Source organism: Chironomus tepperi, unplaced genomic scaffold, assembly GCF_022539635.2.
Source record: "Chironomus tepperi strain 1889 unplaced genomic scaffold, CSIRO-AGI_Ctep_v1 contig_58, whole genome shotgun sequence".
In the NCBI taxonomy this organism is placed as follows: domain Eukaryota; kingdom Metazoa; phylum Arthropoda; class Insecta; order Diptera; family Chironomidae; genus Chironomus; species Chironomus tepperi.
In genome coordinates, this window is record NW_027226180.1 from 940,044 (window position 1) to 967,448 (window position 27,405).

Here is a 27,405-nt window from a genome sequence, read left to right on the forward strand (position 1 = left end):
CCAATTGAGAGAAAAATGATCGTCTTTAATGCTCACATGAGAGCGGAACTGCCAAAAGAGCGTGAGAGAGAGTCACACACAAAAAATGTCAATTTTTACTCAAATCTAAACTTTATTTCATCAATATACAAATATTAGTAAGGCGGCTGTTGAGGATAAGCTGGTCCAGGAGGTCCATATCCTTGCGGTGGATATCCGGCTTGTGCTTGAGGGTAATTGACCTGACCAAATGGCGACTGTTGAGGCATTGATGGATCTGAATAAGGTGGTTGACCTGGAAAAGGAGCTTGTCCAGGATAAGTAACTTGTCCTGGATAAGGAGGCTGTTGTCCTTGAAATTGCTGATCTGGATAATATGGTTGTTGTCCTGGATATTGAGGTTGCTGTCCTGGATAGTTCGGTTGTTGTCCTGGATATTGAGGTTCATGTCCTGGATAATTAGGTTGTTGTCCTGGATAAAATGGCTGTTGCTGACTTGGATCAATATCTGGATAACCAGGTTGACCATAAGGTCCTTGTGGTCCTGGAAAAGGCTGTTGCGATTGAAATCCTGAATCTTGATATCCCATTTGTTGTCCAGGATAATATGGCTGCTGATCAGCCATTGGCTGTCCAGGATAAGGTTGAGGCTGCATCGCCATATTATTTCCATCATCATCATCTATCGATTCCTCATCTTTATCACCCATCTTCATCATAACTTTCCTTAACTTATCTGACATATAGTATGGATTACCCTCACCATCATTCTCCTCAATATCAATACAATAGCATATGAAGATCGTATCGACTGTCATCTCAAAGACGGTAACAAAGCAGTGTGCAATGAAGAATGCAAAGATGACGGCAACTACAAGTGGGAAGAACATTGAGTCTTCAAGATCGGGTCGTTTCTGTAAAGTAGAAGTACATGATGGATTAGGTTAGGTTGGGCAGTGTTGTACAGAGTGGGGGTTAGCCAAGACTCAAACCATACACAGCGTATGAGGAGTTAACTCACCATAATCTCATATCCAACAAATCCAGCAATCAGCGTTACCAAGAATCTACAAACAGCCAGCACAATGTCACCAAATTGATTAACCGAATAGCAATGATCAAGATTATTCTTAAGTAAATGAAAAGCACGCTTGCCGGACTCAAAGAATGGAGTTCCATCCAATGCTATAATAATGTATGCATTACGGACGAGATACTGAAGTGCTTTATCCAAAATGTCAACAATACATGAACAGCAACAAGCCAGAAACATTGCAATAGAACTTTCCGAGTTTTCCTCAATTGACTTCTTAATGGCAGTGACTATCATCTTCAGGATCTTGACCAATGTGATCAGCATAGAACCCAAACATATGCTACCCAAATGGAATCGCATCAGTTGTCTAAATGTTGAACATATTGGCGAGTCAAGCTTAGTCTTATCACGACTAAAATACCATTTGCTGACCGTACCGGCAATAATGAAATGTTGACATCCAAAGATGAATTGGGTGAACCAGATGAAGCTGATTGTGTTGAGGATGTGAGTAGCTAGTAATATTGAGGAATACTTGTCGCCTTTTAGGTTTGTATTGGCAGCTGTCTCGATGAGGATGATGAAGAATATGAAGGCAATGAAGGAGATGAGGAGTGCGATGAAGGTCTGGAAAAATTATTGAGAAATTTTTGAGGTTAGAATGAGAACTTTTTAGGTTAGGACGTGATTTTTGAGGTTATGTCGTCAAATTTTGATGTTGGAATCTCAATTTTGAGGTTGGAATCTCAACTTTGAGGTTGGAATCTCAACTTTGAGGTTGGAATCTCAATTTTGAGGTTGGAATCTCAATTTTGAGGTTGGAATCTCAATTTTGAGGTTGGAATCTCAATTTTGAGGTTGGAATCTCAATTTTGAGGTTGGAATCTCAATTTTGAGGTTGGAATCTCAATTTTGAGGTTAAAATCTCAATTTTGAGGTTAAAATCTCAATTTTGAGGTTGGAATCTCAATTTTGAGGTTGAAATCTCAATTTTGAGGTTATGTTGCCAAAATTTGAAGTTAGAATTGCCAAATTTTGAGGTTATGTACACAAAACTGAAACCAAAACTCACCAAAATAGGCTCAAACATTATAGCCGGTACATCCATCAATGCCTTTGATGATTCCTTAAAGATCGCAGCCACTAATGCTATTTCCTTCCGAAATATAACCAAAACCACAATTGATATCAAGCTGAGTAGATAAATAAGCAATCCAGTCTTAGTGTCCTTCATAATAAACATAAAGAATGTCCCCAATGCAATTGTAAAGACTATAAATCCAATATTAATGATCCATATGACATATTTAGCATAATATCGATACAGCAGCAGACAAATGTATGAAAATACAAAGGCAACAATGCAAATGATCAGGATCAAGTACCAAGAATTGGCAAATGACTGTCGAGTGACTTGCAAGTCATCCAATTTCTGTCCTGTTTTAAGACATCGATTAAGGCTGTCTGTGTAGTTGTCTGGACACTTTTCAATGCATTTTTTACTTTTATTTGTGACTGTTTTGATTTGTTTTGGATACTTCCGCATGTCCTGTACCTGAAAGTATACAGAATAGACTATTGTGTCACCAAATAAATGCAAAATCACTTACTGTACAATTTTTAGAAGTCGGCACAACACTTCCAATATTCAGTTCACCACAGACATTACCACAATCATCTGTTGGAAGGGATAATTGTCCAAATTTGGCATTCGATCCACAGTAAATCACAAAAGCAAGCTGAAAAGTCAAATTTGACATCTTAATTTGCAATTCCTGAGTCTATTTCAGTGCTGGGCAACATGCTTGATGTGACCAACCACTGAAGTGTGTCGTGACACAAAACAGCCGACCACAGTTAAGCTACTCACCATAACAGCCACAAAAATGATACTGAGTACCAAGGCAGGCACATTTGTACACTCAGATTCCTTTTCGTCTTCACTTTCCTCATCGTTGACTTCCTGATAATTTTGATTATCATCTTTTGGTGGTCCTTGATCGTCAGTCCACTGTAATGAAAGGTTAAATAGCCATTATAGTAGAGTTGGCAGGACTTTGGAGTCCGGACTCCATTTTTTTTTAGGAGTCCGGACTTTCGGAGTTTGACTCCAAAAAAGAGACCAGAAAAGTCCGGACACCACATTGGAGTCCTGCCAACTCTACATTATAATAGATTTAGTCAATAAGCTAGATCCAATTAACTTCCACGTGGAACAAGGTACTAACTCACTTACTTCGTTGGTCATACAGATCAGTTGTGATCCCTGACCTCCCACAGGACTCGCCTGAAGTTTGCTCTATCGCTAGCTTTCAATTGCCAATTTCCGATACCAAATGCAATACTGTCTCTATCGACAGCTGTCTGGAACAGGGTATGGCATGCAAATATCGCATAGATTTAGTTCAATAAGCAGTTAAGTCAAATAAGATCCTCAAATGACATTCATACAAGATTGAATTTTCTCTTATCATGTAATGCTCATAACATTATGAGCGATAAATGAAAAGAAGGAACTAAGAATTATGATTAAGGCACACATCTCTTGATTTTTGTGGACATTTTCTCCCATTGATGCTCAATCTCAATTTAATTAAATTTTTGTATGTTCTCTGCTCATTTTGTGATTGACTGTTGACTCAACTGGACTTAAGTGCGCATCTTGTGCTGAATTTCTTATCAATTTGTTGGACATTTTGCCTTAAATATCTTTCAAAAGACGCTCAAAATTGTGAAAATTCTTTGAATTTAAAAGTTAAAATTGTGAAAAAGTGAAAAAAGGAACAAAAAATCACCAAAAATGGCTAAAATTGTCATGTAAGTACGGAATTGAAATTGATAAAAAAAATTTGGGTTTTTTTACATTAAATTCATTATCAGCAGTCAATGTTAAGGCACAAGTGTAAATATATTTTATACAAATAGACTTATATGCTTATGTCTGACTACTGATTGCTGATTATAGACTCAAATATGGGAATATAAAGCAGACAATCTGTTCGGTGACGTTGACAGTGAGCCTGAGTGCCAACTGGATGTTACTGTAGGGCTTATGGTGCTCCGGGATATGTACTGGAATATTCAGTAGAGCACATAGTGTGCCTGAATGTCTCCTCGCGGACAAATGTTCAATTAAGGAACAAGAACTTAAATTTAACAATTTTTTTTATATTTCATAGGTTCCTGATTTGCATTGTTGGACTAACTGTAAGATTCTCAACATCAACAGCCATTGACTGTGACTACTTAACAAGAGATCACACAACTTTAAGAAATTCATATGACTGCATAGTCAGTAAGGATCCAATCATAGCCACACAAGAATCAGCAGCAGTTACTTCAGTTACCGGAAGTCATCAAATTGGAAAATCCAATTCTGATGTTGGTGGCTTTACTGTCGATTCCAAAACCATAAATTACTTCCCACGTGGCTTAGAATTTACCTTTAATAATCTCAAGCTGATTTTTATCAAAAATTGCAATTTAAAGGAAGTCCATCAGGAAGATTTAAAGCCATTTCCTAAACTAGTTGAGCTACATTTGCATGTTAATGCACTGGAAGTACTCGAAGAAGGTCTGTTGGACTTTAATCCACAATTGGAATACATTTCCTTTTTCAACAACAAGCTTGTCCACATCGAGTCCAACATTTTTAATCATTTATGTAAATTAAAGTTCCTTTATCTCCAATCCAACACATGCATTGACAAAAAAGCTGAAAATTCCATATCCGGAGTCAAAAATGTCATCAAGTCAGCACAATCACAATGCACAAAAGTGACCAGCATGACTGACTTAATGAGAAAAATTGATCAACAATTCACTGACCTTAAGATGGAAATGAGGAAGGAAATTACAACGACATTAGAATCGTGGATGGAACAGAAGCTTGAGAAGATTTTCGATGACAAATTGAGCAAAATATTTGAAGAAAAATGCTCAAATGTTATTGGATTTAATTGAGATTTTTAATGTATATTTTTGGAAAAATTAAATAAAATTATTTTTTGGGTATGCAGCCATGATCATGTTATCAGCATGATCTACATTCCCACAGGTATCAACCCACAGGCTATAATCCTGTGCCAATCTGTAGATGGGTATAACCTGAGTTTGTCTAGCACTTTGGTCGTTTATCTGGTTGTCCATCGATTGTCTATCAATCAGACTGTTCGTCTGTCCATCCATCAGATTGCTCATGAGTCTATCCTGGGCTGACACCTTACTTATTACATATCTCGACACGATTCAGTCGCCTTAGGTGCTTTTAGTGATAACAGCGTAGCTTAACACTTGACATTTGGTCCATCAACAATTCACATCGATGCCGTCCCCAAAACTGTCCCAAAGTGAATTTCTCAAATTTTTTGGATACACCCGTATCATAACAACAATCCTCAAACATCCAAATAAAAATACAAATTATCTTCTCTTTATATTCAACAAGTATAGGAACAAGTCATGTGTTTGTGAATCATGCAGTATATTTACTACATAGTCATCTTGTCTTCTTCTTATTATGCGCACCAAATGCGAAATTAAAAATAAATTTTGCTAAAAATTTGTTCGAATTTGTTCATTAAAGACACATTCTATAGGAGTTTAGTTCCACTGTGGCAGGAGTGGACAACCTTTTATTCTTTTGTGTGACATATCGATGGGAAGGGTTGACTGGAACCGTACAAGATGTATGGTTTATGGTAGGGTTATGACATATCAGTGTTCCGCGGTATGTAGGTTGTCCACAACTGGACTAATGATCAGAAATTTTTAAAAACACAAATGAAAAATATTTAAAAATAAAAAATCCGTTACAAAATTAACGGATTTTTCAAATGTTGGAGGGAGGGGAAGAGGTTCTGGCTATGCCCTCGCTAAGGATTAATTTGAGTATTCCACGATATCACGTCACTACTTACCATAATTTTCAGCTATTTTGATGACTTTTCTTCAATTTTTTGTCTCAAATTTCAAGCAATTTGCATTTTATCGTCCCAAAAATGCATCAAATTTGCCTCAAATTAATCAATAGCTTCAACTTTATCTACAAACTTATTCAAAATTGACCTTCTTATACATAACAACTTCACCGAACCTGAATAATTTTCAAATTAATTTAAATTTAATTTCGTATCAAACTTATGTGTGTTACGACAATGAGAACTGATGCATTTGTGAGATATTTGCAGTCATTTACACTTTGTTATTTACAAATATTCGAAATGAGAGACAATAATGATGAGAGGATATACAAAGCCGGCAGTATGAAGCAAAAAAGGTAAACAGAGAATTTTACTCAAAAAAAATTTAGAATTTTTTTCTCTTTTTGAGAGATTTTTTGTGTCTGATTTGGATGTGTTGGACATGCTATTGAGACATGATCATCATATGAGTCTCTAATTGGATGTACTTACTCAGATCATTGGGTCAGATCAGTTCCGATCAGTTCCGATCAGTTGCAATCAGTTCCGATCAGTTCAGATCAGGTTCAGATCAGTTCCGATCAGTTCCGATCAGTTGCAATCAGTTCCGATCAGTTCAGATCAGGTTCAGATCAGTTCCGAACAGTTCCCATAAGTTCCGATCTGTTCCGATCAGTTCCGATCAGTTCCGACCAGGTTCAGAATCAGTTCAGATCAGTCAATTCAATTTAAATCTTCATTTTTATTCGCACAACAACAGTTATAAATAGAATAATAACAATTATAATTGGACCTCAATAGTAAGAGGTAGACTGGATTACATCATGTATGATTGACATTAAAATTCAACATTTATTCAAAATATGGTTCATGTACGTCAACATCCTGTTCATAAACCTGATGTCCTGACTCTTCACTCGTCAAAAATGGATTTGTTGTCTGTAACTCAGTTCCTTTAGCTAACATTGGCATACTACTTCCATCTGCTATTCCACTTCTGGACTCCGTATTGTCATTATTCAGCAAAAACATACTCGAATGTTCCTTCATATCCATAAGGATTTTCTTCAGGCAGTCAGACATGTGGTATGGATTTAGGTCGCCATCATTTTCCTCACAATCAATGCAGTAACAGATGAATATTGTGTCTATTGTCATTTCAAACACTGTGACGAAGCAGTGAGCAATTAGTAATGCGAGGACTATGCCAAGAATGAGGGGTGGATACATGTTTTCTCGGGTTTCGGGTGTGTCCTAAATTGTGAAGGATGAGCTTATTAGAATTATGGTTTTAGAACTAAAGTTTTAGAACTAAGATTTTAGAACTGAAGTTTTAGAACTAAGGTTTTAGAACTAAGTTTTTAGAACTAAAGTTTTAGAACTAAGGTTTTAGAACTAAAGTTTTAGAACTAAAGTTTTAGAACAAAGGTTTTAGAACTAAAGTTTTAGAACTAAAGATTTAGTACTCAGATTTTAGAACTAATGATTTAGAACTAAGGTTTTAGAACCAAAATTCCCAATACTCACCAACATTCCATACCCCACAAATCCAGCAATCAGCACAATCAACAATCTACAAACAAACAACACCAAATCCCCAAAATTATTCAGCGCAATTACATCCACAATATTCCTAGTCAATAAGTGTGATGCTCTCTTTCCCGACTCAATAAATTCAGTTCCATCTTTGGCAACAATAATGTAAGCATTTCTAACTAAATATTCTAAGAATTCATCAAATACTCCAATTGTTACTCTAAAGCAGTAAGCACAGGCCATTCCAATTGAGCTTTGTGTGTTCCTTAGTTGATTCTGAAATGGTAAATGGGAATGTATGGTTGATATAGTTAGTGTCTGAAAGGGGTTCGTTTGCTTATTAAGGAGGATGAGGGTAAGGGGGAAGGGTTAGAGGTAGAGGTAAAGGTAGGGGTAAAGGTAGGGGGAAAGGTTAGGGGTAGGGTTAGGGATAGAAGTATTGGTAGAGGTAGGGGTAGATAGGGTTAGGTAGGGGTAGGTAGTGGTAGGTAGTCGTAGGTAGGGGTAGGTAGGAGTATGTAGGGGTAGAGGTAAAGGTAAAGGTAGAGAGCGAGGTAAGGATAGTGGTCGGGGTAATGATAGGTGTAAGTAGCGGTTGAAGTAAGTAGAGGTGTAAGGTATAGGGTAAGGGTAGGAGTAGGAGCATAGGACCTACCCTAATCAACTCGACAATCGTCTTCACAACCTTAACAATTGTAATCAAACTAGCACCCAAACAGATGCTCCCCAAGTGATACCTCACAAGATTCTTAAACGACGTCAATATTGGACTTCCAATCTTCTCCTTATCCGGTGTAAAATACCATTGAACAATTGTATCAGAAATGATAAAATGTTGGCATCCGTAGATAAATTGTGTGAACCATGCGAATGTTATGACATTGAACACATGAGCTACATCATTTATGAATCTATCTTCGTAGTCTATCTTGACGCCGTTGTCGTCCTTGTATCGACGAACTTCCGCTGATGTCTCAATGATGAGGAAAAATTTGATGAAAATCATGAGGGATAAGATGAGGAAGATGAAGGTCTAAAATGAGATAAAATAGGTTAGTTAAATTCATTTAGGCTCTTAGGAGAGGAACAAGAGAGAGAGGAGGGAGAGGAGAGAGAGAGAGAGAGAGAGAGAGAGAGAGGAGAGAGAGGAGAGAGAGAGAGAGAGGAGAGAGAGGAGAGAGAGGAGAGAGAGGAGAGAGAGGAGAGAGAGGAGAGAGAGGAGAGAGAGGAGAGAGAGAGAGAGAGAGGAGAGAGAGGAGATAAAAAAAATCGAAATTTGGTCAATTTTCAACCATATTAATCATTCGCGTCACGCAATAATCGGCCAACCCTCTTACCAAAATCGGCTCAAACATAATCGCTGGTACATCCATCAGTGCCTTTGACGTCACCCTGAATAATGTTGCAACCAAGCTAATTCTCCTTCTAAAGACAACCAGTAAGATTATCAATATTATAGCCATTACAGCCATAACAACAGCCACAAGATTCTCTTTCATATAAATGGCAGCAAATGTCAAAAATATCAGAAATACGATGCATCCAACATTGATGATCCAAATGACATAGAATGCAACGTAACGGAACAGAAATAATGAAATGTATGAAAAACAGAAGGCAATAAAGCAAATCATTAAAATTGAGTCCCATGTGTAGTAAATGGCTTCTAATGATCCATCAGCGATGATCATCGTGTCTTTTCCAAATTCCTTAATTTGATTCCGTTTGATGCAGTAATTGAACTTCTCTTTGAATCCACTGTGGCACTTTTTGACACAATCATGTCTTATTCTCTTGGTTTTTGGGTCTAATTTGATTTGAAGCTTTGGTTTGTCACGATGGTCTTTGTGTTGGAACTGAAATTGTAGATTTTAGGGCTATTTATTGATAAATTTGAGATTCAAGTGAATACATACGCTGCATTTATAGTCAAATTCCTTAACATCAACGTTCGTTTCTCCACAAAAGTTGCCACAGTCATCATATGGCTTACCAAATCGTGATGGATTGCTTGTTATCCAGCAGAAACCAACAAGTATGAGCTTTAAAAAGTTGTGTACTATTTTAGTATACTTGGATACTATTTTAGTATACTTGTGTACTATTTTAGTATACTTGTCTACTATTTTAGTATAGTGATGTACTATTTTAGTGTTCTTGTGTACTATTTTAGTATACTTGTCTACTATTTTAGTATAGCGATGTACTATTTTAGTATACATGTCTACTGTTTTAGTATACTTGTGTACTATTTTAGTATACTTGTCTACTATTTTAGTATAGCGATGTACTATTTTAGTATACATGTCTTCTATTTTAGTATAGTTGTGTACTATTTTAGTATACTTGTCTACTATTTTAGTATACCGATCTACTATTTTAGTATACCCCCATCTGCATACAACCACTTACCGTCACACCTATAAATACGACACTAATCACCAAAAACCAAACATTTGTGCATTTCCTGTCAGTTTCAATGTAGCTGTTATTGGACTAAAATGAACATTGACCATGAAAAAATATTGGCATTTCCTTAAATTATTACGACAATCTACCATTATTGATTATTTTTATGAGTATTACTGGCGCCAAAAGTCCTGTGCTGCTTAATCACTGTGACTTGATGTGTTTAATGTTATTTCCTTGACCAAATGCCTAACTATGGCTGTTTAATTGCTAACTAATGCTGATTTAGCCTTTAATTCACTAAATTCATAGCTTAATAATTTAAAATTTGCACATTTTTGACTATAACTTGTTATTGGCACGACATCCTTACTAATTGTGAACACTTTTCTAGACACACATACATGAACATGTTGTATATACACAAAGAGAGTCATGTGAGAATGAGAGTTGAGAGATTTTTCATGGTTTGAGCAGTGCTGATAAGAAAATTTGAGGAAATTCATGGAAAATTGCTGGAAAAATTGAGAAAAAGTCAATTTTAAATGCAAATATTGAGATTCTTTATTATTTATGCAATTCTTTAGTATTTTTCATTATAAAACCCCGGGGGTAGGGGTTACCACTAGTGTAGCCATGGGGGGGGGGAGGGGTAATGAGTCAGTAGACCCCTCCCTGCCCCCTAAATCATCTTAAACGACCCGTACCCAAAATACATGACCAAAAAGTCTCTTTTGTCACCATACCCCACCGAACCCCACTAAACCCCAACATTACCCCCTTCCCCCAGTGCCACACCCATCCTTAATCATCAACAGACCACATTGCACTTCAAACCTAAAAATTCTGATATCCCTGTTGACTATAACCAGCACCATAACCCTGTTGTTGACCATAATTTGACTGTGGATAGTCAAACTGTCTCTGTTGTGGATATGCTTGCTGTTCTTGATATGAAATTTGTTGAAATGGCTGCTGATATTGACCGTAAGGCTGTTGATTGACATCAATTTGTGGATAAATTGAACTTTGATGAGGAAATTGTTGAGGTTCAATTGTTTGTGGATATCCGTAGGGTTGGGCCTGACCTGACGGCCTTTGAGGTTCTGGTGTTTGTCTCAATGGTTGTTGAGGTATTGATGGATCGATGTATGTTGATGGATGATGATTTAGTGGCTGTTGATGAGCTGGCAACTGCTGTGGTTGATCTAAAGGCTGCTGTTGATGATCCAGTGGCTGATTCGATTGTCTCAGTGGTTGCTGTTGACCTAATAACTGCTGCTGTTGTTCATTACCTACATTATCATACCCAGAATGCTGCTCAAGCTGTTGATTCACTGGCTGTTGTTCAAACCCTTGCTGCTGTCCATACCCCGGCTGCTGAGTTACTGTCCCATCGCCATACCCACCAGGTGTCACATGTTGATTACCTTGATCTTGTCTATTAGCATCATAATCAGTTTGTGACTGCATCGGAATATTTTGTACACCAGTGCCAACAATCTTATCATCATTGTCATCAAACTTATCCATAATTCTCTTCAATTTTTCAGACATAAAGTATGGCTTAGTTCGTCCATCATTCTCTTGAACATCAATACAACAGCAGATGAATACAGTGTCAACTGTCATCTCAAAGACTGTCACAAAGCAGTGAGCGATGAGCAGGGCAAATAGGACGGCAACTATGAATGGAACGAACATTGGTTCGTGGATGCCTGGGCGACCCTGTAGGTGAGAAAAGTTGGATGGTTATTACTGGGAATAGTTGGGTGTCAAGTGTGGATGGGTGTCAAGTGTGGATGGGTGTCAAGTGTGGATGGGTGTCAAGTGTGGGTGGGTGTCAAGAGTGCGTGGGTGTCAAGTGTGAGTGGGTGTCAAGGGTAGATTTGTTTTAAAGCAGAACTGTTCAGTTCCGCCTCCCTAATTTCAACCTTACTTACCATAATCTCATATCCAACAAATCCAGCAATCAGCGTCACCAAGAATCTACAAACAACCAGCACAATATCACCAAATTGATTAACAGAATAGCAATGTGCAAGATTGTTCTTAAGTAGACGGAACGCTCGCATTCCAGATTCCATAAATGGAGTTCCGTCGAGTGCTATGATAATGTATGCATTACGGACGAGATACTGGATCAGCTTTTCTAGCATTTTTACTGTATGGACGCAGCAGCAGGTCATGCACTGGATACAATTGTTGTCTGACTCCTTTTCTATAGCTTTCTGGATGTGATTTTTGAGGTTGGAATGAGAAATTTTGAGGTTAGAATCGATTTTGAGGTTAGGTTACAATTTTGAGGTTAAAATTCAATTTTGAGGTTAGGTTTCAATTTTGAGGTTTGAATTCTAATTTTGAGGTTAAATTTCAATTTTGAGGTTAAACTCACCTTAATTCCCTTAACAATCATATGAATAATCTTCACAATTGTTATAAGCAACGATCCAAAGCATATACTTCCCAAATGATACCTCAGTAGTTCCTCAAAAGTCCTAGACAGTGGTGATCCAAGGAATGTCTTGTCACGACTGAAGAACCACTTGCTGACTGATCCAGCAATCACATAATGCTGACAACCGAAGATAAATTGAGTGAACCAAAGGAAGGCAATGATGTTACAGAGGTGAGCGAAGAATATTGAGGATCCATCTTGACTGTACTCGAGTCCTGTTTTGCTGGCTACACCGATGAGGATGATGAAGAAGATGAAGACAGCAAATGAGAGTAGAAGGGTGATGAATGTCTGGAAAGTAAATATGAAGGGTTTTTTTGAGGTTATGTCGAGAATTTTTGAGGTTATGTGTCAAATTTTGAGGTTAAAATGCAAAATTTGAGGTTTTTTTGAGATTTTTTGAGGTTATGTTTCCAAATTTTAAGGTTATGTGTACCAAAACTCACCAAAATAGGCTCAAACATTATAGCCGGTACATCCATCAATGCCTTTGATGCTTCCTGAAAGATTCTAGCAACCAAAGCGACTTCCTTTCTAAAAATGACCAAAGCCACAATTGATGCAAATCCAGTAATGTAAAGTGGAATTCCCATTTTAAAATTGACCATAAAAAATGTAAAAAATGTCGCAAGTGCCAATGAGCAGACTATAAATCCAATATTGATGATCCAAATGACATATTTTGCAAAATATCGATACAAAAGTAAGCAAATGTATGAAAATACAAAGGCAATAAAGCATGTGATTAATATCCAGTGCCATGACTTGATAAATGCATCAATTCTGTCATTTATGTCTGTAATTTGTTGTCCAGGCTCAATGCATCTGTCGAGGATTTCTGTGTAATTTGACGGACATTTTTGGACACAAATTTCCTTCTCGTTTGACATTTTCAGCAGTTTTGGGAAACTTCGCATGTCTTGTGACTGGAATTTTGGATAATTTTAGGACATAATTAGAATTGAGGTTAGGATTGAACTTACAGCACATTCAGGAAGTCGATTGGATAAGCTGCCGTCATTTAATTCACCACAAAAGTTACCACAGTCATCTTTAGGCAGTCGAAGTTCATTGAATCTGGCACTTTTGCCACAGTAAATTACTAGTGTAAGCTGCAAAAGAGAGCATATTGAGGTTCTATCGTATTTTGAGGTTAAGTTGCCAAATTTTGAGGTTATGATGCCAAATTTTGAGGCTATGTTGCCAAATTTTGAGGTTAGGTCGCCAAATTTTGAGGTTAGGTCACAAATTTTAGAGGCTATGTTGCCAAATTTTGAGGTTAGGTCGCCAAATTTTGAGGTTATGTTGTCAAATTTTGAGGTTAAGTTTCTAAATTTTGAGGTTAAGTTTCTAAATTTTGAGGTTAAGTTGCGAAATTTTGAGGTTAATCAACCAATACTTACAGTAACTCCCAAAAACAGCACAAACAACACCAGTGTCGGAATATTTGTACAACTCCTTGCCTTGCTGTTCCGAAAATATGGTTTTGGAGGTTCATATTGTTGTGGATACTAAGAAGAAAAATTGAAAAGAGAATTTCACCATCGGCAATATAGAGCAGATGCTATACACAGTTCAATACATTCACAACAGCCACGTGACACTGTGTATGTCAATGTTTTGCTGAAATTTCTATAAATAGTTTTCCATTCGCACAAAAAAATGAAATTTTTTTTTTCAAAAATTATTGATTTAATTTGACTTATTTTTGATAATTCCATTAGATTCACTGAATCACTGCCTTCTTACCATTGCCTGCCACTGATAAATCTAGTTAAAAATCACAATAATTTCAGCTGTAAATTCAAATCATCACTAAGACTTGTTGAATATAAATGAACTAAAAGAAACAAATTAATTATTTTTTCGATCTCAAAATTCTCTCATTTAAGTTAGTTCAGGGGTGGACAGCCTTTGTGTTGCGGCACTCTAGTTTGCCGCCAAAAATGCTTACAAATACCATTAACCGTCTTCTCCATGCTGCTTATGTCAAAGCTTATCTCCAAGATGTACCACAAAAAACAAAAGGTTGTGCACCACTGTATTAGTCTATAGATTGATGAACCATGCGTTGCGCTCTCAAAATGATAATAAACAGAGAATATTTGTTCGGTCTATTGAATCGCTCGTCTTATCTTTTTACTCTTTACTCTCTTAGGAACATTAGACAATAGAATGACACCCTGTGGGGTTGTTGGCTCACACGGAAACATATGGAGGGTGTATCTATACCTCTTAATATACCGCCAAGGTGTATGTGGCTTGAATTCATGCAGGAAATGAAATGTTTAGCTAAAACCTCTTTCTCTCCATGGCTGACTGCAAGCGTCCTTGAATATGTCCACGTCCCTCGAATCTGATACACCCTGCAGGTTGATTGGCACATCTATAGACAGGTATATTGCTCCTCTAGGTTGTATTTAGCAATGGAGGGTTAAGCGGGTGCATTCATGCTGGTTTAAAGTCATCCAGGGGAAAGAAGATGATACAACACACAACCATTGATCTCAAGACTCCTTGGATAAACACCACTTCCTTCCCAATCTGATACACCCTGTAGAGTGGTTGACTATTGGTGTCAGCCCCATCTTTCCACTATTTATTCAAAATTCTTCAATTTAATTGGCAATTTTGAACTTTATTTTATTGATAATTTCATATAATTCCTACATCGAATTGGATTGTGGATATAAATTCTAATACTGAGCTATGAACCTACTAGTACAATGAGTCAGAGTGATCAGAACTCCTCAATGAAGTCCAGTCAACTCTGTAATGGACCATAATAAGCATATTGAATTAATTTGAACTATTCTGAATATTTCTTTGTACTTATTGTCGATTATAATTAATAGGAGGATAAGAACTTGATGGATAAGGAAGTTGTTTCTCTGATGGCTCAGTTTCCCATCTGTCTTGATGGTATGGCGTGTGTTGATCTGCATATGGAATGTTCTGACTTGGGTACGGTGGTTGTTGACCTGGGTATTGCATTTCTGGTCCAGCATACTGCATAGGTTGCCCAGGATAAGACATTGGTTGTCCTGGATGCTGCATGGGTTGACCAGGGTATTGCATAGGCTGTCCAGGGTATTGCAATGACTGTCCTTGATATCCATCCTGTGGATAAGGCTGCTGTTGACAAACCGGCGGTCCAGGATATGGCGGTGGACCATAATAGTTCATATTTTGTCCATCAATTGGCGGATATCCAGTTGACTGCTGTGGTAGCATCGGTATACAACTTCCATCTGCCATACCAGGTCCAGCTTCCATGCCACCGTTACTTTTGTCCTCACCAGAAAATTCCTTCATTTCAGTCATAATCTTCCTCAAACTATCTGACATGTAGTATGGATTTCCCTCGCCATCATTTTCCTCAATGTCAATGCAGTAGCAGACAAAGATTGTGTCAACTGTCATTTCAAAGACGGTGACAAAGCAGTGGGCAATTAGGAATGCGAGAACTATTCCGATAAATAATGGTAAGATCATGATATCTCTGGTTGCGTTGGTGTTCTAAAAAAAAATTAGGGTTAGTAGGGTTTTAGTACTAAAGTTTTAGAACTAAGTTTTTAGAACTAAAATTTTAGTACTTAATTTTTAGAACTAAGGTTTTAGAACTAAAGTTTAAGAACTAAAGTTTAAGAACTAAAGTTTAAGAACTAAAATTTTTAGAACTAAAGTTTTAGTCCTAAGGTTTTTAGATTTAAGGTTATAGTACTAAAGTTTAAGAACTAATTTTTTTAGAACTAAAGTTTTAGAACTAGAGTTTTAGTACTAATTTTTTTAAAACAAGGCTTTTAGAACTTAGGTTTTAGAACTAAAGTTTTAGAACTAAATTTTTCAAAACTCACCAAAATCTCAAATCCAACAAATCCAGCAATCAGCACAATCAGCAGTCGACAAACAGCCAACACAATGTCACCAAAGTTATTCAATGCAATCACATCCATAATGTTCCTACTCAGCAGATGATAAGCTCTCTTACCCGAGTCCATAAATCCAGTTCCATCCTTTGCAACAATAATGTATGCATTCCTAACAAGATATTCAAGCAGTTCCTCAAGTAATTCAAGTATACATTTAAGACAGCATGCAATTAAGTACACGAAGGGGTTCCTTGACTCCTTTGATTGTTGCTTAGCTGCAGCCACAAGTGCCCTCATAACCTTAACAATAGTAATCAGCATCGATCCCATACAAATGCTGCCCAAATGATATCGCATAAGATGCCAAAAGCTTTGTCGAATTGGACGGTCAACCTTGGACTTGTCACGTGTAAAATACCATCGAGTTATTGTCCCAGCAATCACAAAGTGCTGACATCCAATGATAAATTGTGTAAACCAAATGAATGTGAATAAGTTGAGGATGGATGCAATCTTGTGGATTGGTGTCTGTTTATAGTTTATGATGACTTTATGGCTGCTATGTTCAATACGCTCAATCAACATTGACTCATCTACGACTACATGGAATGTCACAAAAATTGTGAAGGCTGCTATGAGAGATATTAGAGTCTGGAAGAATAATTTGAAAATTTGGTCATCTTGGTACTCAAATTTGGTCATCTTGGTATTCAAATTTGGTCATCTCAGGTCAAATTTGGTCATATTGGTACTCAAATTTGGTATTTTTGGGTTAAATTTTGTCATCTTGGTTCAAAATTTGGTCATTTTGGTACAGAAATTTGGTCATCTTGGTTCATCATCTCAGTACTCAAATTAAGCCATCTCAGATCAATTTTTGTCATCTTGGTACTCAAGTTTGATAATCTAAGTTCATAATTGGATACTTCGGTTCAACATTAGTCATTTTTGGTAAAATTTAGTAATTTCAGGTTAAATTTGGTTGTCTTGGTTCAGAAATTAGTCATCTTGGTTTAAATTTGGTCATCTTGGTTTAAATTTGGTCATCATGGATCAAATTTTAGTCACCTAGGTACTAGAATGTGGTCATTTCAGCACAAATTTTGTCATCTTGGTTCAAAATTTAGTCATCTCAGATCAAATTTGGTCATCTCAGGTGAAATTAGGTCATCTCAGGTCAAATTTGATCACCTCAGTACTCAAATTTGTTCATCTCAGTACTGAACATCTTACTAAAAACTCACCAAAATAGGTTCAAACATAATTGACGGTACGTCCATTAATGCTTTCGATGTTTCCTTAAACAACTTTCCAACCAGTCGAATTCTCTTCCGGAACCAATACAAAAGACCAATCGAAATAAGTGTTCCAATACCCATTAAAGCAGCTCCAACTACATTTTTGGCATAAATGAACAAACAAGTCAAAAACACCCCAAACAGTACAAAAGCAATATTGATAATCCAAATGACATAAATAGCTGCATATCTCAATAGAATCAGGCAGACATAAGAGAAGCAAACAGCCACAAAGCAAATCATTGCAATTGATGTCCAAGTCTTTTTTAATGCATTTTCAAATTCGTCGGAATTGTTGCCATCACTGGATATATTGCGATGATTATTTTGAATGTTATAACATTTATTGTGAGATTCGGTATATCCAGTTGGACATTGTGCGATGCAATGTTTTTTATGGAGTATTGGAAACTTTCGGAGGTCTCTGGGCTGAAAATAAGGGTAGAAAGGGTTATTGGTGAATAGAGAGAGGCAAGCTACCAATTCCTCTCCAGAGGGGCAAGCTACTAACTTCTCTCTTTCCAGAGGGGCAAGCTACTAACTTCTCTCTTTCCAGAGGGGCAAGATACTAACTTCTCTCTCCCCAGAGGGGCAATCTACTAACTTCTCTCTTCCCAGAGGGGAAAGCTACTAACTTCTCTCTAACCAGAGGGACAAGCTACTAACTTCTCTCTTCCCAGAGGGGAAAGCTACCAACTTCTCTCTAACCAGAGGGACAAGCTACTAACTTCTCTCTTCCCAGAGGGGCAAGCTACTAACTTCTCTCTCCCCAGAGGGGCAAGCCACTAACTTCTCTCTCCCCAGAGGGGCAAGCCACTAACTTCTCTCTCCCCAGAGGGGCAAACTAATAATTCCTCTCCCAGAGGGGCAAGCTACTAATCTCTCTAACCAGAGGGGCAAGCTACTAACTTCTCTCTAACCAGAGGGACAAGCTACTAACTTCTCTCTTCCCAGAGGGGCAAGCTACTAACTTCTCTCTAACCAGAGGGACAAGCTACTAACTTCTCTCTTCCCAGAGGGGAAAGCTACTAACTTCTCTCTAACCAGAGGGACAAGCTACTAACTTCTCTCTTCCCAGAGGGGAAAGCTACCAACTTCTCTCTAACCAGAGGGACAAGCTACTAACTTCTCTCTTCCCAGAGGGGCAAGCTACTAACTTCTCTCTCCCCAGAGGGGCAAGCTACTAACTTCTCTCTTCCCAGAGGGGCAAGCTACTAACTTCTCTCTCCCCAGAGGGGCAAGCTACCAACAACCATCTCCATCTCTCCCCTTTACATAAACCCCTAGGCTTACTCACCCCACATTTATCATACGGATTGTCAGAATTCTTTTCACCACAAAAATTTCCACATCTATCGACACGAGTGCCACGCGATGTGCTTCCCATAAGAGCACAGATGCCTACTAGGATGAGCTGAAATGATATTTTAAAGGTCAATCCATTCAATATCCATATAGAGATTGCTTACAGTTGCTGACACAAGGATGATGCAGAATACCAAGCAGTACACATTTGTGCATTTACGTTCTGTTGCAATTGCAGTCTGGGATTGGAATAGATTGACAATTTGAGTCAGTAACAAAATTTTCGGCATTCTTACCATTATTGATTTTTACAAGACTTGCTGTCGCCACAAATCCTGTGAAATTTTTGATGATTTTTTCCCACAATTTTTAGAGTTCCTTTTTCTACTTCCTTTCAAAATTTAAAGGACCTGCAAGCAACTAAGTACCAAAAATTATAGTTTTTAAGTCACTACGTTGATTTTATGTCCTTTTATATCCATAAGACTTCAAGACTAACTGAGAGCCTTTTTAAACAATTTTCACCATCAACAAATGCTCCTTATTCTTATTGCGTACATTTACATTCTGTGGAGAAGATGTGTATGAAAATGTTGAGATGATTCTCCCTCGTGCGCCCCATGCAAGGAAATAAGTAAGTAAGCTCCACATAGGAACATGACTGCAGTAGTAGTGGTAATTGAACGTCAAGTAGAAATTCAACCAAAACAATTCAGATGATCAGCTGTGATAATTTTCTTACTCTCTCAAAATTCCGATTTTTGGCACTCACGCATACAGCCACAGATTAGTCGCGACTCTCAGTTCTTGTTATCTTCTTCATACATTTATTCGCGAAATTGTGATCAGAAAATTAAATATTTTTTGTGTGTTTTTAAAGTCAATTTAAGTTTAATTTTAATTGATATAAGAGTTATAAGAGGTTTGTTGGATATAAGGATTGGTCTGCAATAGTGCGACTTAATAGGTAAATTATGAAATTTCACATTTTGGCATCTGAATCATGAATGTTTACAATTAGTCATACTGTTAAAAATAATATTTTTTTCTAATACATTCAAAGCTGTTGATGTTGAATTTTTGTGGATTTTTGTGTGGCTTTCTGTGTATTAATTGGTATATTCCCTAACAGACAATAAGCTCTATGGCTGCCTACCGCTTGCCAATTACCAATTCTAAGTGTGACACTGTCTCTGTCAACAGCTGCTTTCCATGAGTTCTTTGGATGAATATGGCACTTGGAATCGGGAATTGGCAAGCGGTAGGCAGTCATAGAGCCAGCTTCAGGCCTTTCTGTGTATTAATTGGTATATTCCCTAACAGACATTAAGCATCCTGACCTAAATGAGCGGGTTCATGAGGATACTCAATAAATATAGCTGAGCATGCTCACTTTTTAGGGAACATACTCATGAACATGCTTATTGTCTGCTTTGGATTATTGTCTGTATTTCCACTTTAATGACTTTATTTTAGGCTCTGAGCTGATCTCCAGCACATCAGTCAATCACCAATACTCAACCAACCATGTCTACCGAAACGTCACTTCATTCTATAGCCACCAGCAATGGTTTTACCAGCTATCAGTCATTTACCTCTCTACAACCTATTCTACCTCAAACAGCATCCATAAATGACCATACATCTCTAAGTCTCTTAAGTGATCAGCACAAAAATATCAAAATCGATGAACACTTCATCCTTAAATTACCAAAAGACATCAAAAATGTCAGCAGGGAGATCAAATGTGCCTGCAAAGTGCTTCACATTGCGTCAGAATGGACATTGGAGGAAGCATTGACAGCACTGGATGACCTTAATCCACTAGAATACCCAAATCTTTACATATTTGTGATTGACTTGAATTCAGCTGCAGAGGAAGTGCCTGCAAGGAAGCAAATGACCAAAAAAATCAAAAAAATTAAGAAAATTGTGAGAAAATTTGGATCAAATCGTCCATTGATCATTCAGTACCAAGATGAAATTCGGTACCGAGATGAAGGTTCGACTGACTTTATAGCTTATGAACAGCAGCCGTCAAGTTTTTGGGATGCAAAGAATTTTCCATCATTTTTGGGTGACTTTTTGAATGAAAAATTTGAAAATTTTGTTGATTTTAAGGATGAATTGTGCAAATTACTGCCGGACATCCACAAATCCTTGTTGCTTTTGAGATTCCTGTCAACTTTAAATCTATCAGACCCAACTTTTAACTCAATCATCTTTGAAGCAGCTAAAAGTGGAACTAAATCTGAATTTATGGCATCATTGGATGCTCCATTCGATGGTAACATAAGAGTATTAAGGAACAGAGTAGAACAGTACCTGACAGTCGTTGACGATGATGATGAAGAACAATCCATCCTACTTACAGCTGTACAGCATCAAAATAAAGACATCATTGACTATTTAATCACTTTTTGGGCACATTTGATCCAGCATCTTCCATTTGATCATCAAGTCAGGATATCAACTGCTGCATATGACACAAATCAACTTGATGTACTTTGTGACTTACTGGACATTGCTGACTTTCCATTTCCTAAAGATATTAAGGAACAGAAGCATGAACAACTTAACAAAATAATTCAAGAAAGATCAAAGCTTGCTGTGGCAATTAAGGCAGAAAATTATGAGGAACTTGACAGGTTCCTGACATCCAATCAGAACTTAAAGATTGCTTACAATCCAGTCAATAAATCAGCACTGCAGCAAGCTGTAGATGCCAAAAACTATAAAATTTACTATTACCTTAAAACATACAGCTATACAGCATCAGAATTTGATGATATTGAGGATGTCCTTAATGATGAGGAACAGAAGATTGCAGAACAGTCGATGTGCATGCAACGAAGTGAAAATGTCACAAAGGCACTGCCAGAAGATCAAAAGTCAATCAATTTACTATGCAACAGATCATTCATCCACAACAGAAAAGTTAATAAGGAACAAGAAATTGAATATCGAATGAAAATTAGAAAATGGTATGAGGATATCCATAGAATCAAATTTGGACATTTGTTCCTGGATGTTGCAGCATCTTGTGAAGATTTAAAAATTATTTTCGGTTTTGATGACTGTTTGGTAAGTAATGTAGAGCTTTACATCTGATTTGGACAGTGACAAGTGATCTGATTTGGTACAAAGGTGATTCCAAGAGGGGACGTTGGGGGATGGGTTGGTAATTTTGGATTTTGAGGTTATTCTGGCATGATTTGATGATGATAAGTTCTTATTGATCCACTGTGAATCATAGGGCCTTAATAAAGCTGTTGAACAGGTTTATGATCCTGGCCAGAATGGCTACTACTGCTGATTGACTCCTTATGCCTTTTGCGTTCCAAATCAGTTCCAAACATCATACATGGATATGACATCCGCTGGGTAAAATTTGAGTCTTTTGAGCATTTTCATGGCCTAATTAATGGACCTAATTCAAAAATCAGTTTATGACTTCCTTTACTTCCCATACCCTCTTCATCCCCTCTATTCTTTTCACCCCTTCCATATCCTGAGTCTTCTTAGTCCCCTCCACTCCCCTCTTCTCAAATCATTTCTGACCAAACCCTGGTTCTTGTACATTTTGGGCACATACTCAATCATATTCACCAAAAATTGAGGTATTGGGGTGACCTAATTTCAGGATTAGACCCCGAAAAGCACACAACATAGTTAAAGTACAAGGCAATGTCCCTAGACTAGCATGACTCTTGCATTGACCCGAACCCTACTTAATCAGAGCTACAACACCTTGGTGCTATTGCTTTATGTCTTTTTCTACCATAAATTCGAGTTGTAGCTTACTTACTTACACCATTGGCCATACAGATCAGCTATGATCCATAACCTTCCTCCAGTCTAGACATAAGATGTCCTTTACTTACTTCACTCTTTTTATATTCATTTTCAGGTTGATAATTTGAGTTTCGGAACCTATAGATCCTTGGGAACAATGGTTCAGGCATACAAATGGATTTTTGTTGGTTCCAAATTGACAGACGAAACTGGTGAAGCAACAAAGGAACGTGAGCAGCAAATTAAAGGAACTTTAGTGCATGAATTGTGTCATTATGTCATGAAGTTAGTTTATGAGAATGATGAGCATCCATACTACAAGATTCAGGTCCAAATTGCTGAAATATTTGAGGAAATTGTTAAAAAAATTGATAAATGGTCAGGAGATGATTCAGAGGAACCAGATGATGGATGTAATGGAATAATATCGGTCGTTTTTACAGCATATGACAGGAATGACTTCCATCCAGAATTGATAGTGAGATGGGTCCAGATATTAGTACAATTTGATGATGATGTCGACATGCTGAAATATCTTGAAGATAAATACAAAATTCTTGTTAATTTTTGGGAGAATCAAGTCATTCCAGACTTGAGGACATTTAATCGTGAAAGTCGTAAGGCTGTAAGAAAAATGAATCGATTTTTTGAGGTTATGGACAGCTTGGAAGATGAACTGTACACATTTAAGGAACAAAAGGACATTAAAAAATTTTTAGATCATGAAACTGCAATTGTCATCACAAATGTCCCAACACTTTTATTCAATAATGTCTACAATTACCTTTATGATGAAGTCGATGACATATTTGATGCCGAAAATGTCTTTGTGGATCTGGATGTGCTGAAAAATGAAGAAATTTGTCGAGATTTTAAAAAATTACTTCAAAAAAATCGAAAATTGAACATTTTTGTGGATTGTTCATCGGAAGTTCCAGACAATGTAAGCCATTATAAAGGATTAAAGACCATTTACATCGTGTCATCTGACGATCAGTATGAGGAACTGCTGAAAATCCTCAATAAGTCAAAAGTACATCCAACAAAATTGCAAATAAATTACAGCTGGAGTGACTTGACACAAGAAAGTCAAGAATTGTTGCTTAATCATAAAGTCAGCTTCCAAAATTGGAATGGATTAACTTTTTTGGAACTTCTCATGCCTGTAAAGCTTCACAATCAGCCAAAGTCAAGTGAATCATACAAAAAAGCCAAGAATCAAGTTTTGAAGGATTTTTCCAGCATTGTCGATGATGAACTGCTTAACTTACTAGTTGTTGGCTCAGATATATCAATTGATGTCCAACATGACGATGTCCAGCATGACAGGAACTTTGACTTCCTCTACATCGAAAGAGATTTCATTAAAAAATCCAAAAAAGACATTAAATTGCAGGTAAATCAAGGAGTTAAAATTGGATTGCTTGTCAATGAACAAGGACATGCTTCGCTAGTTCCAAATATATCTGAGGATCAACTGCTATTTGATGTTAAGGACAAGACTCATGTCCTCATCTCAGATATTGCTGGAAATGGTAAAAGTTGGACGATGAAAAACTTTACAAATATGTTGCGTGACGATGAAGCAGTTAAGTGGGTGACTTGTGTGGATTTAAAGCAGTTTATTGATAAGTTTAAGGCACAAATGGATGTGCCTGAATTTTCAGCATTTATGGTTGACAATATTTTAAATCTAGAACAGCCATTTGAAGGCAAAGTCTTCAAAAAACTCTACAAAGACGGCAAAGTTGTGATTTTATTTGATGGATTTGATGAAATTGCGCCTGATTGTGCTGAATTTGTGTCAAAATTAGCTCAAAATTTCCAGTCAAATGACGGTAATCAGCTGTGGATTGCAACGAGAGATTATTTTGAAGTTGATTTGCAACAGAAGCTTAATACTGATGCTGTATATGGCTGTGTACAGTTGGATTTAAAAGATGCAATAGACTTGATAGCCAAAAGTTGGATACTACTGGATAATGACAGGCAATTTGCATCTGTTGATGAATTTAACGACTATCTGATGAATCCAGATGATGAGCGTATAAGCTACGTCTATAAAGCACATCAAATTGTCCAAAAAATATTCTCAAATTGGTTAAGTCCAATTGGACTTCCGCACTTGTTGACGATGATTGCTGAATGCTCTAAACATGATAAGGACGGAATTGACTTGAATTTATCGATAATATTTGATAAATTTATGAATAAGCAGTACGAGAAGTGGACATACGACAAAGGTGACATCCGTAAAGTCGCAAATATTCAAAGTCAACGATACAGCATGCCTTTTTGGAGACTGCATCAATATTTTGCTGTTGCAATTTTATTTCCTGAATTTTTGGACGTTCTATTTCCTGAATGTGATTTATCGGAATGGCTGATTGAGGAGATTATCGCTTGTGGCTTGATGTCAAAATTTGGTGATAAAATTCTGTTCGTGCATTCAACGTACGGGGAATTTTTTATAGCTGACTATCTGGCAAATGAGTTAAAAAAGCCAAAAATTAATGACAAAATTTTGGAAATTTTTATTAAAATTTTAACCGATCCAAAGTATGTGATTGTGAAGGTGTTCCTTAATCACATGCTGGACAATCAAATTTTGGAGAAAATTCGGACAAAAATCGGTCAAATTTGTGACATTTTTGATAATAATTCCAATTATAAAGTTGAGCATTTTATTATTGAAATGTATTTATTAAATCTTGATAAATTTGCGACTTTTATGCTGAATGGAATCAAATGTGAAGCATACGAAAGGAAAAAAGACATTTTAAAGAAGGCATCAGGTTCAATTTGTGCCAATTCGACCACAAACAAGACATTTAATTCATTTAAAAATTTATTATTTGATAATTTGAACCTGGATGACTTAAAGGATGTGATAATCAACTGTGGATTCCTCCACGGCATTTTACGATCCCAACTGGACTTAAAATCAATTAAAAATTTAATTCACGAAATTGAATTAAAAGTTGGTAAAATTACAATAAGGAATGGATTATTGGCAACTGGAACATTCGGTTTTGGACCAGGAAACATCATTTATCATCTATCCCAGTCCCCAAACTTTAATCCACAAAAATTTAAAATTTTTTTAGAAATTTGTCAAAATTATCTCAATTTTAATGACATTTGTGGCTTATTAATGCACAGCAATCATAAAAATGACAATATATTGAATTTATGTATCATGAGTGAATCATATCCAGCACTAAAAGATTTTTGGCGGGAAATACAAATCATGTATTCAACATACTGTTCATCACATCAATTAAAGCTGTTTTTTAAGCTGGAAAATTCAAAAGGATTTATATCGTTGGACTTTTTAGTAGCACATCCGGATGTTAATCTACATCGTGATTTTTGGGATATATTATTGGACACAATTGTCAATCGTGATGAACTTATGGATTTAATACTTAAAAATGACAAACTTAATAATTCAAATTACTTCCATAAGCTTATGCTGAACATGAATTCAGCAGTGATTGAACTAGTTGTGGATATTCTGCAGCATAACTTGACCAAGTCACAATTCACAGAAATAATAAAATCACATGGAATTAAGGACTTGACATTATTACAAATTGCAGCTGTTGCGTCAAAAGTCATTGATGTCCATCGATTAATTTGGAAGCTTGTACGTCAAACTTGCAGTTCCGATGATGAATTTTTGACTAAAATTCTAAAAATATCATCAGATGGATCAAATATCCTACAATATTCAGCACAAGGCTCAACAAAAGATGTCTTTGAATTTATAATAATGGAACTAGAGAAGCGCATAACAGCTGACGATATCTATAAGATGTTAATCCATAGAAATATTTATGGATATTCCATGATTCACTATTGTGTCATGCAAAACCTTTTACCTGATTTACATACAAGTGTCTGGAATGTGATGAGAAGGTACTTAAGTAAATCAGATATTGTGCATCTTATACAGCATGTGAATGATGAAAGTGGTGAAAATATTTTACATTCTGTAGTCATTAAGAATAGTCTACAAATAGTACAAATTACATGGAATGAAATTAGACAGTACTTAACCTATGATGAACAAATTCAGTACTTAAAGTCGGTAAATAAGGCTGGCAAGAATTTGCTGGAAAGAGTATCGGAACTTAAGACTATTGGAAAGGATAAGATTGGATGGATTTTGTCCATGTTCCAAGGATTTAATATTTTCACAGACTACATCAATGTTGACAACAAGTTATAAGTTAAACTGCTGAGAATTGAGAAGATGCAGGAGCATGTCCAGGGATGTAGGGTTGGGGGTGCTGTGTCGTCCTTAATTCTATGTAAAAAACCATTTTAAAGTCAATCCCGGAAAGTGCACGGAATAGAAATGGATGAGAATCTAGACACAGGCTAGTGTGGTTCTGGCTCCTGTCCAGTGTCAAGTGCGAGTGGATCATCAGGCTGAAAATCCATTCCAAGACTGACTTGACACGAGTCCGGATCATCTGGCAGAAACTATGGATTCTATTGAATCCATAGATTTTGTTGAATTGGTCTCTTAACAGGTCTCAGGAAGTCAGTCCATCCATTTTGGAGTCAGGACATCCATGGATTTTGTGGAATTTGTGGAAGATCCATAGTTTCTGCCAGATGATCCGGACTCGAAGTCAAGTCAGTCTTGAAGTGGATTTTCAGACATTTCTACTCCATATACTTTCTGGGGATATCCTTTAATAAAATGTCAATTATATATAATTTACCAATAAAGACCTATTTTTGTACCAATAATAAATTTGAATGAAATTTGACTTACTAACTT

General features: G+C 36.8%; 6 protein-coding genes across 6 annotated transcripts; 2 read left to right on the forward strand and 4 right to left on the reverse strand.

Annotated features, from left to right (window-relative positions):
* Positions 1–88: 88 nt before the first annotated feature.
* Positions 89–6,195, reverse strand: LOC139100051 (choline transporter-like protein 1). Its single transcript, XM_070652641.1, has 6 exons — positions 5,935–6,195; positions 2,886–3,026; positions 2,626–2,754; positions 2,088–2,570; positions 1,001–1,642; positions 89–893 (listed from the first exon to the last, which is right to left on the reverse strand). The coding sequence occupies exons 1-6, from the start codon at positions 5,935–5,937 to the stop codon at positions 135–137; spliced, it is 2,157 nt and encodes a 718-aa protein (XP_070508742.1). The 5' UTR covers positions 5,938–6,195; the 3' UTR covers positions 89–134.
* LOC139100069 (leucine-rich repeat-containing protein egg-6-like) lies at positions 3,617–5,033 on the forward strand. The gene is made up of 2 exons (XM_070652667.1): positions 3,617–3,832; positions 4,195–5,033. Exons 1-2 carry the CDS (start codon positions 3,816–3,818, stop codon positions 4,976–4,978), a joined length of 801 nt encoding a protein of 266 aa, XP_070508768.1. The 5' UTR covers positions 3,617–3,815; the 3' UTR covers positions 4,979–5,033.
* A 464-nt stretch (positions 6,196–6,659) lies between the features above and the next one.
* LOC139100060 (choline transporter-like protein 1) lies at positions 6,660–10,245 on the reverse strand. Its single transcript, XM_070652656.1, has 7 exons — positions 10,032–10,245; positions 9,886–9,969; positions 9,390–9,515; positions 8,811–9,329; positions 8,129–8,506; positions 7,465–7,749; positions 6,660–7,191 (listed from the first exon to the last, which is right to left on the reverse strand). Exons 1-7 carry the CDS (start codon positions 10,032–10,034, stop codon positions 6,790–6,792), a joined length of 1,797 nt encoding a protein of 598 aa, XP_070508757.1. The 5' UTR covers positions 10,035–10,245; the 3' UTR covers positions 6,660–6,789.
* Positions 10,246–10,421: 176 nt separating this feature from the next.
* Positions 10,422–14,237, reverse strand: LOC139100050 (choline transporter-like protein 1). The gene is made up of 7 exons (XM_070652640.1): positions 14,090–14,237; positions 13,744–13,851; positions 13,324–13,452; positions 12,787–13,266; positions 12,278–12,631; positions 11,826–12,113; positions 10,422–11,610 (listed from the first exon to the last, which is right to left on the reverse strand). Exons 1-7 carry the CDS (start codon positions 14,090–14,092, stop codon positions 10,720–10,722), a joined length of 2,253 nt encoding a protein of 750 aa, XP_070508741.1. The 5' UTR covers positions 14,093–14,237; the 3' UTR covers positions 10,422–10,719.
* Positions 14,238–14,957: 720 nt separating this feature from the next.
* On the reverse strand, positions 14,958–19,333 carry LOC139100054 (choline transporter-like protein 1). Its single transcript, XM_070652647.1, has 6 exons — positions 19,112–19,333; positions 18,980–19,054; positions 18,808–18,924; positions 17,457–17,939; positions 16,198–16,863; positions 14,958–15,859 (listed from the first exon to the last, which is right to left on the reverse strand). The coding sequence occupies exons 1-6, from the start codon at positions 19,112–19,114 to the stop codon at positions 15,173–15,175; spliced, it is 2,031 nt and encodes a 676-aa protein (XP_070508748.1). The 5' UTR covers positions 19,115–19,333; the 3' UTR covers positions 14,958–15,172.
* Positions 19,334–19,605: 272 nt separating this feature from the next.
* Positions 19,606–27,378, forward strand: LOC139100047 (uncharacterized). The gene is made up of 3 exons (XM_070652636.1): positions 19,606–19,782; positions 20,292–21,899; positions 22,726–27,378. The coding sequence occupies exons 2-3, from the start codon at positions 20,343–20,345 to the stop codon at positions 26,842–26,844; spliced, it is 5,676 nt and encodes a 1,891-aa protein (XP_070508737.1). The 5' UTR covers positions 19,606–19,782; positions 20,292–20,342; the 3' UTR covers positions 26,845–27,378.
* The last annotated feature ends 27 nt before the right edge of the window (positions 27,379–27,405 follow it).

Coding starts and splice junctions, on each gene's coding strand:
- LOC139100051 (XM_070652641.1), bottom strand. Junction 2,755..2,885: donor TCATTTTTGTGGCTGTTATG/GTGAGTAGCTTA, acceptor TTGACTTTTCAG/CTTGCTTTTGTGATTTACTG. Junction 2,571..2,625: donor CGACTTCTAAAAATTGTACA/GTAAGTGATTTT, acceptor GTATACTTTCAG/GTACAGGACATGCGGAAGTA.
- LOC139100060 (XM_070652656.1), bottom strand. Junction 9,516..9,885: donor TCGTATTTATAGGTGTGACG/GTAAGTGGTTGT, acceptor AACTTTTTAAAG/CTCATACTTGTTGGTTTCTG. Junction 7,192..7,464: donor TTGTGGGGTATGGAATGTTG/GTGAGTATTGGG, acceptor TTCACAATTTAG/GACACACCCGAAACCCGAGA.
- LOC139100050 (XM_070652640.1), bottom strand. Junction 13,453..13,743: donor TGCTGTTTTTGGGAGTTACT/GTAAGTATTGGT, acceptor TCTCTTTTGCAG/CTTACACTAGTAATTTACTG. Junction 12,632..12,786: donor TAATGTTTGAGCCTATTTTG/GTGAGTTTTGGT, acceptor TTTACTTTCCAG/ACATTCATCACCCTTCTACT.
- LOC139100054 (XM_070652647.1), bottom strand. Junction 16,864..17,456: donor TTATGTTTGAACCTATTTTG/GTGAGTTTTTAG, acceptor TTATTCTTCCAG/ACTCTAATATCTCTCATAGC. Junction 15,860..16,197: donor TTGTTGGATTTGAGATTTTG/GTGAGTTTTGAA, acceptor ATTTTTTTTTAG/AACACCAACGCAACCAGAGA.
- LOC139100047 (XM_070652636.1), top strand. CDS start 20,343: ATGTCTACCGAAACGTCACTTCATTCTATAGCCACCAGCAATGGTTTT. Junction 21,900..22,725: donor TCGGTTTTGATGACTGTTTG/GTAAGTAATGTA, acceptor ATTCATTTTCAG/GTTGATAATTTGAGTTTCGG.